At 51.5% G+C, this 8,955-nt stretch overlaps 1 protein-coding gene across 1 annotated transcript in view; it reads left to right on the top strand.

Annotated features, from left to right (window-relative positions):
* Window positions 1-2,230: 2,230 nt before the first annotated feature.
* Window positions 2,231-8,955, top strand: part of CHSY1 (chondroitin sulfate synthase 1) — a gene marked incomplete at its 5' end in the record, with an annotated part of 73,809 nt that continues 67,084 nt past the window's right edge. The window contains one exon of the mRNA XM_082290613.1: window positions 2,231-2,499. Coding sequence (XP_082146739.1) covers window positions 2,231-2,499 — 269 coding nt within the window. The remainder of the gene's footprint in view (window positions 2,500-8,955) is intronic.

Raw genomic sequence — 8,955 nt, 5'->3', positions numbered from 1 at the left:
AGCTTGAATGTGTCTTGGTGTCCTGTTATTTCAGGACCTGATGATCAGGCTTGGGGGGAGAGGAGAGAAGCAGAGTTTAATGAAGAAGATTTTGGAAGTGCAGTAAAAGGTACATGTGTGCAGAGTGTCACAGGCTGAGGATAACCCCAGACTTCATGGAAAGGGATCAGTGCACCAGTAGTTAGAAATAATTGTGAAGCATTGCAAACCCTGGGAAGTAGAAAGGAATTACAGTGGTGGGTAAGGAGGGGATGGAAAGGACAGTCCAGCTGGCCTTTTCCAAGCAATGGTGCTCCTGCCCTTCCTGGCTTTACCTGCCTCATGTGTATTCCAGTTCAGACTGTTCTTCCTTTCTCTCTCTTTCACCATTTAGTTCTTCTGTTCACACAAACACATCTCACTCAATACATCTGTGTTTTGCCCATGGGCGACTGAAAGGAGGCCTCCTGCTCTTCTTTCTTGTTCACTGCTTGTATTTCTTATCTAGTTTCTATTTGTATTCAATTTTATTGTTATTTAATACCATGAATTGTGGTGACACCTTCCTTGTGTTATTTGTGCTCCTGACATCATGAGTTCATCTGTGCTGACCTCGGTACGAGGATTGCACCATCACAAGAGCAATAAACCCCCCACAAAAAGCATTTTTTCAAGACATACCATTGAGCTCATTAGATAAGCAGATTGTGTCATTACCTGCTCAGTCCCAGAAGTGAGACAGTTACTTGTGATCATAAAAAATCTGTCATGGATGTCTCTCTTTGGCCTATTGCTGAAGAATATTAATGTGGTGCGACATCCTCTTTTGCAATGGTTCTTGCTCAAGAGGTTGCTGCTGTTACACCGAGACTTTCTTCTTCCCAGCTCATTGTGGATGACATCATGATATAAATAAAATTTAAAATGGAAAAGACTGGCAATTGGAAATGCTGAAGTGGGCAGGAAATGGAAGAAACCACAATGATAAGCAGGAGGTCAGTGGGTTGTACTTGATAAGTTTCTTCTGTTGAGACTGGAGGGTTTTCTTCCTGTGAAACGTGAGGGGATTGTGGCTGTAGCATTTGAAGCTGAAGCACTCTGTAGATGAAATGCACGTGGAGAGTCAGTGTGGACAAAGGAAAAAGAAATCTTCACCCAATACAGAAAAAGTTTTCACTCTGTTGAGCAGTCATTATAACCTGCAGATGGAAACAGACCGACCTATTTCTGGTTGGTTTAATTAACAAGGTGGGAAAAAACAGAGAGTGCCTGTGCCTTCGCTCCCTGGCACCACAGCTTGTGCTGCACAAATGCATCAGCACCAGGCAAACAGGGATGGAAGGCTGCTCCTCGCTGCTTGGATCCCCTCGGTCTCTGTGTGTGTCATGGGGCAGAGCTGGAGCTTGGGCAGCAGGGACCCGACCTGGTGCCTATCCTGGATCTGTGTCCCAGTGTCTTCCCATCCTAGGGCTGGGATCCCAGATCTGGCCCCTGAGCCAGGGTTCTGCCCTGGGGTCTTGGGGCAGGGTGCTGGGATGCCTATCCTGGGGTTATGTCCAGGGTATCAGTCCCTACCCCCAGAGCTAAGCGTCTATATTCTCTTGGCCTCCTTCCCCTCTTGATTTGGGCGGCTGGGTTTTGGTTCTGGTGTTCCAGTTCCGAGGTCCCAGTGTGGGATGCTGGGCCAGGTTCCCTGTCCCCTATGTGGGATGTTTGGTTAAGGTGCCGGTCCATGTCATAGAACCACCGATCGGTTTGGGTTGGAAGGGCCCTTAACACTCATCCCATTCCAACCCCTGCCATGGGCAGGGACACCTTCCCGCAGACCAGGCTGCTCCAAGCCCCGTCCAACCTGGCCTGGAACACTGCCAAAGATGGGGCGGGACGTCCCGCAGGGCCGCTCCAGGGTGGTGCTTCGGGATCTGGCTCCCGTCCCAGGGTCACATCCCGGTTCTCGGTGCCCCCTCCCCACGGCCGTGTGCCGGAACCCCGCGCGGGGCGGGGGCCGCACCGGGGGCTGCAGAACGGCGGCTCCGCGGCGGCCGGGCGGAGTCAGGGGCAGCGCGGCGGGGCCGCACACGGCGCCTGTGCCGAGGGGCAGGGCCGGGGAGGCGGGCGGCCCCCCGCTCCCCTCCCTCCGCTTCCCGTCCCTGCCCCTTCCCCCATGGCGGCGCTGGGCGCCTCGGCGCGGCTGGCGGCGGCGGCGGCGCTGTGAGCAGCGGGCCGGGCGGGCATAGCGGGCCGGGCGGGCATGGCGGGCCGCGGCCGCCGCGCCTGGCTCAGCGTCCTGCTGGGGCTGGTGCTGGGCTTCGTGCTCGCATCGCGCCTCGTCCTGCCCCGCGCCTCCGAGCTGGCGGCGGCGGCGCGGCCCCACCGAGCCCGCCCGCAGGGCTGCCGCTCGCCGCCCGCCGCCGCCGCCGCCCCGCCGCGCCGCCCCGGCCCGCCGGCACAGAGCTTCCTCTTCGTGGGGGTCATGACGGCGCAGAAGTACCTGCGGAGCCGCGCCGTGGCCGCGCACCGGTGAGCGGGCGGGGGCCGGCGGCGCCCGGCGGGGATGGGAGTCCCGTGGGCTGCACTCGGCGGGGTGCGGGTCCGGTGGGCTGCGTTGGGCTGGGGTCTGGGATGGGCTCGGGGTCGGTTCTGGTGGGCTCGACTCGTCTCAGCTCGGTTCGGCCCCGTTCAGCTGGGCTGGGCTTGGCTCGATTCGGTCCCATTCAGCTGAGCTGGACTTGGCTCGGTTCTGTCCCATTCAGCTGGAATCGGCCCGGTCGGCCGGTCCCCCCGGGGTAGGAACGCCCCGCTCGGGATGCCCTTGCAGCCGGGATGCCCCGCCGGCCCCGGGGACCGCTTGCCCTTCCCCGGGGCAGGTGCGAGTGAGTCTCGGGACACGCTCAGCCCCGACGCTCCTCGCTCCGACCCGGGCTCACTGAGGGAGCCCTGGGGCGCTCTCCGGGCAGGCTGCGGGAGGAGTGGTGCCCCGAACGCTGCTCCGCTGCCCGGGCAGCTCGGCGGAGACGCGAGGCGTCGATTGAGTCGCGTTGCCGCTCCCGCCGGGTCTGGCTCAGCCAGGTACCACCTGGCAGGTGGCCCCAGTGGCCTTGCCTGAGGGCCAGGCAGCCCCGCCGATGCGAGGGGACACTGACTGCCGGTCACCGGCGGGGCACGGGCATCAAAGTGTGTCCCTCAGTGTCTCTGCCTTGGGCGCAGCTGCGCCACGCTGGTATGGTCCTTGGCTGCTGCTTATGGAGAGAGCTGACAGCATGATGATAACAGAAATAAACTTTGGAGACCGCTGTAATCCCCTGGGTAGGGAAGCAAAGACCACTGTGCCAAGCCAAAAGCGTGTGCTTGGGAGTGAGACCCAGAAGAGGCATCTGGGAACAAAGAGTAAAACCCACCTCTGCTCGCCACAGCCACTGCTGAGGCTGGACCAGGTAGTGAGACAGCTTGGATGAGGAGAGTCAGCCTGCATGAAACGCTCCGTGCTTCAGGCTGGTTGAGCTAATGCAGAAACCAGGGTCTCAGAGCCGCGTGTTGGTTACCTGAGCACACCTTATTTTGGAGCAGGGACAATCTTGGTGCTTTGCACTGTGTGCTGCTAACTGTGGGCCCCAGGTGTAGCTGGGTATGGCCATGGGCTAACGGGAATTCTATCCAAAGTCTCAGCAGCATCAGGATAATCATCTCTTTTGTGAGAGATGTGTCTGTGGCTTTGGTGAAACTCTCCGCTCTGCTGGAATATGCTCATTGCTCCGGCGTGTGCGCCACCAGGCAGTGCTGGGAGGCTGCACGGGAAGCCTGCTCAGGAAGTCTGAAAGAGTTAAGAGCTAAAATGTCAGCTCGGGTATACCCCAGCTCTGGCTGAGCCAGCACCCCTGGAGGAGCAGCCAGGAACTCTGGGACAGATCTTTAATAGAACATTCCCTTTAATCTTGTGCTAGAACAAACCCTTCTCCATGTCCTGCCTGCCCTGGCTGAAAAGTGCTTGGCCCTACTGGCCAGTGAGAGTGGGATGGCAAAACTATGTAGGATGGACCATCATACCATCGTTCCCAGCTCAGCTCTGGTTTCAGGAAATCTGTCTTCATATCAGCATCAAATGCAGTAAAATTGCTTTATTTGGGCAATCTGAGGCATGCTGTCCACCAGCGATGGTTTTAAGGGAAACTTAATTCCTTCTTCCAGCAGTAGACCTGTAATTAAGTTACAGAGAGTGCATGATTGATGCTTTGAAATGGGTGAAGGAATCTATTTCTTCAGGGTTACGTTCTCTTGCACCATGTGGGATGGAGCATTTTGGATTGCAAATCTCACGGGCTGTGTAATTTAGATTTTCATACAGAGAGGTTGGAGTCATGTTGGGACTTCACATAACAGGTTTTATGGCAGAATAGTTTGTCTAGCATCCTTCAGATTTTACATCAAGAATTCAGAAAAGGGAAATTTATCACCGTGTTGTCCAGAGTGTTATTTGGGGAGGGATTCACTTTGCTGGTGTGGGAAGGATTCTCATCCCTGGTTTTGCCTGCGCTTGCTGAACAGTCTCGTGCTGTGACGGAGCTGGGTTTAGAGAACAAGATCTGCAACATCTGCTTGCACAAAACAATGGCTAAAGATGCAATTTAACAAATCCAGCTAATGGAATTAGGCTCCTTCAGCCCTTAGATGGAGATCCGAGTATCGCTTTTTACTGCACTGCTATTTTGGTTTAACCTCTAGAGATGATGTCTGTTCTTGGAAGAGACAGATAAAGAGACTCTTAGTAGGACTAAATGCGTTTTTCTCACCTCCGTCGGTGAAAGAAATGAGCTAATGTCCTGGTGACAGGAAGACATCTTTGGGGGAAGATGGGGAGGGGGGAAGAGGAAGACAAACCTGAAATCTTAAATGGCTTTTGATTGCCGTGAAGTACTCAAGCAGACAATTGCTGGGATTACTACATTGACAAAGCATCCTGGTGAGCTGAATCGCTGGCACAGCCAGTGAAATGGGAAGCTGCTAGCAAGGCATTCCCGGGGTGGCAGCGTGTGCAGAGCCTTGATACCACGCTGAAAGGAATTAGGGATTCAGAGGCTGAATACCTCCAAATTGCTGTGGCTCAAAGGCCATTTACAGACACAGCTAAAAGGGACCGGAGCGGAAAGCATTTGCTGATCCTGGCTGCTGTGAATCCAGATAGGGTCTAACAAGAGGGGAAGCAATCCACTTCCTGAACATCAATCATGAGCAAAATGACCACTGCAAGGCAAAACAGGCCTGCTGGATTTTCGGGAGCCGCTGGCTCGTTGTAACAGTCGTGCTTTTGTAGTCTATGAGGCAGAGAATAAGCTTTAGATCCACAGGTTTTTGGATCTGCAGCCTCAGCAGTTATTGCATCTGACAGCCAGGTTACCAGGGCTTCCCTTCCAGGAGGCCGGTGAAGTGCAGCAGCAGGAACCACGGTACCACTTGAAAGGACAAGGAATAGTCAGGAAGAATGCTGGGCAGGAAGGAGTTAAAGGGATGGCTGGGGTTCAGGGAAAGTGCAACAATATGTGCTAATGATTTTGCAGTTGAGGGGAGTTGTCCTAGAAGAGCTGCAGGAAGGAGAGGATGGGAATAAGCAGTCTCCCAGAAGATTTAAGTCTGCTGTCTCAGGAACTGAAATATCAGACAGTTAACCCTTTTTTTTTTTTCCCCTGTTTGTATAGCAACTAGATTTCCTGGGAAACGTGGCAGAGAGTGGTGTGAATGCAGTTAATGGCGAGATGTCAGCGGCTGGCCTTTGGCAGCATCTCTACAGGAACACAGCCGCAGCACTTCTCGGTTTGGGACAGTCCCCGCGGCATCGTCAAGTGCCACGAGGGCCATGAGTGATGCCCGGGGCTGGTGCTAAGCCATCCCTATCTCGAGGCTGAAGGATGCCTTTCAGAGGCTCCATTTCGAACGTGCTGCCTGTGTTGGTGGTTGCTTACAGGAAGCTGTGTGCACTGGAATCCAAATACCTGAGTGCTCGGAAGAGCTTAAGTGAAAGGCAGCCAGAAGGATTTGGGGTGTAAGGGAGTCTGTGCTATCTATCTAAGCCTGCACTTAAATGTTGTTGTGCTGCTCCTAAGTTCAGAGTGTAGATCTGAATCTGTTGGGTGGTTTGGCCTATTCTGGTTGCTGGTGAGGGGATGTGATTGATTGTGGAGCTCCTGCCTCTTGGGAGTGGTCCCTGTGAAGTGACTTTGAATGTCATGCCAACACAATCCATGTTCTGCTTCATGTATGAATCGTACCACAGTATTGCAGTAGTGAGGACCTGGTGTCCTGCTCAGGTACCCTCCACCAGAAACATGATGTACTTGGGATTTCTGAGCAGTAACCTAAAATTTGTGAGAATGTTTAAGGAACAGTATGAAGGAAACACAGTGAGAGCAACTGTCATCGACACAGGGGGAATAAGTAAAACAAAGTCACCTACACCCCCCAAAATAACCATATGGCCCAAACCTCTGAGACACTTGGGCTTTGATCTTAGCCTAACGCACTGACTGTCAGTGTCTCTGTGGGTGATGGATCCATTTCTGTCCCTGTGTCCACAAGGAAGGTGGATGGACGTGCATGGACAAAAAACTGGCATCACTTAAAATTGAAAGAATTTAGCTCAAAGGACTCAAAAAGCTGTGGAAGCTGCTTGGGTTCTCCGTTAAAGCTATCCTGCAAAAACTTGAAAGGAACTTTTCCTCGAAATCCGAATTCTGTAATGCAGATCTTAATGACAGAGATCTGGAAATTTAAAACCTCAGTTTGTTTTGGTGACCTCTCATATTGGTCATCTCCAGTACCTTGTGCAGGAGCAGTGTGCAGGTTTCCATGCTCAGTTCTACCTAAGCTGTGGTTCATTGCTTCCCCTGTACCAAGTGTTGTTGGAAGAATGGGACCTTGAAGAACAGTTATGCAAAACTAGCCCTAATTCAGCGTGGAATTCAGCTGCATTCAAGACATCAGTCTTTTATGTCTGTTGTCTTGCTGAATTCTTCACAAATTATGATTTTCTTCAGGGTAATTATACAAGATGACTGTTTCTCAAAACTTTAAACGATTTCTCTGATCTCCTCTAAGGGAACTTCTTGAGCTGCAGACGAAAACCAAATACATTTTTTGTCATAGTCTTCAGCCTGGGTCTCTACAAAGGGAGCACTGTCTGCATAATGCCACTGACTGTGCTTCTGCCGAGTCTGCAGAGCTGATAACAAAGCAAGATAATACAAATAAATAATAAATACTGGAAACTGAAGATAAAACATTCCAGATCTGTGCTGCTCCTGCTGCAAGCTGTGCTTTTTAAGCTTCTTTTTAAACAAAGAAATAACTTATGACAACATTTCATGACTACAATTGTGGTCACTTTTTAGAAAATACTGGGGTTTTTTAGCACTCTCGGTGTGTATAAGATTTTCTGTATTTCATGGATACCTGGGAGCCAGCTGGGATAATATCTTTTCACCCAGTTTGCTTATGGCTTGCGTAGACTAGAGTACATGTAGGATATCCAGTGTGAAGAGCTGGGTGAGGGAGGCAAAACTGGAGCATTACTGGATTCATGTCCTCTGCTAAGAGCTTTTTTCTGAGGAAGCATTACTCATTTTTTTTGTGTTTCTTTAATTTTCACTTTGATTTCCTCATCAACACAACATTCTGGTTTGTGGAGTTCTGTGCCCTGTGCACTGAGAGAAACCAGGTCACACAGCATCGTGCAGGTTTTTTACCTCCTGGGGAGGGTAATAGAGAGCCTTGCTGTCCTGATTCATGCACATCCTCCTGCTTAAGCAGCAGATTCAGATTACATGGGGGAGATAAGGTTGGGATCTGTCAGGGTTTATAAATGACCAGTTCAGTACCCTATTGGTTGTATTCACAAGCTGATATTTCTGGACAGAGTTGAAATGGCTTTGACTGAGGCCATCAGTGATCGATCACTGCAGCCCAGGTGGTGCAGAGACAGGAGTCTGGTGGAAGAAATGTGTCAATGTGTACTTTAAACAGCTGAGGGTGACAGGGCAATGGAGAGGAAGGAGGGTGTAAAATTTCCATAAAAATACTTTTCTTTGCTTTTTTAAATTATAAAACATACAGTTCTTCTGTACGTACAAGCTGCAGGTCTTATATTGGAGAAACCTTGACCAGGAAAGCGATATGGAAGGGGGTGTTGGTGGGGCCACAGAGGTGGGGAGGTGTTGAGGTAAGAGCTCTATGCTCAGGAGCTGAAGGGTCAGGTTGCTGCCCATAACCTGAGAGCAGACAGGGTAAACTACAGTGGAGGGGGGAGGACTAGCAAGAAATGTAGTTTTCACATCCTAAACTACGGAATTACTGGTGACTGAGACAGGTCTGATTATTTGAAACATTGGATAAAAAGAGCTAAAAGCAGCTTTGATCAGAATTCATCTCTGCATTTATCAGTCCTTAGTTCTCCTGATAACTGGGGTCAGAAAAACGTACTTAACAGTTCATCTCACCCTCTGTGGTTTGGCTTCTTTGGCCGAGTGCACCAATGTGTTTCCTGAGCAAACTGTTCTCCCTGTATTCTGTCCCCAAAAAGGGCCACAGCGAACTGTGGCTTCGACGTGAGGAGCAGCCCGTGGTGACTCCATTGTCTCAGCCTCTGCCCGAGCCGTGCTTGTGTTGACACAGACACTCGGGCTGTTTTTCCATGTGGGAGTGTTTCGTCCCTTTGGGTTCAAACAATTGCTCAAAGCCACGGTCACAAATAACACGTTGAGTTGTCTCATCCTAGAAACTGTGTTGTTGCAGGAGGTGAACAAAGGCTCAGTCAAGCTGTGCTGGTGCACGGTCGATGTGGTTGACATGAGATCCCAAGGCTGGAGTAATGATGTGGTGCTGACCCAGGTCACACATGGGTCCTTGGGATGTGGATATTGTTAGGGCATGGTCTCCAGTGGGCTCCTCACATATGCAGGAATGTCTCTGTTTTATCCCTGTTTTAATGTA

This window comes from Coloeus monedula (genome assembly GCF_965178545.1).
Source record: "Coloeus monedula genome assembly, chromosome: 14".
Lineage (NCBI taxonomy): Eukaryota > Metazoa > Chordata > Aves > Passeriformes > Corvidae > Coloeus > Coloeus monedula.
Note: the sequence above shows the minus strand (reverse complement) of the source record. Positions and strands in the feature narration are given on the sequence as shown.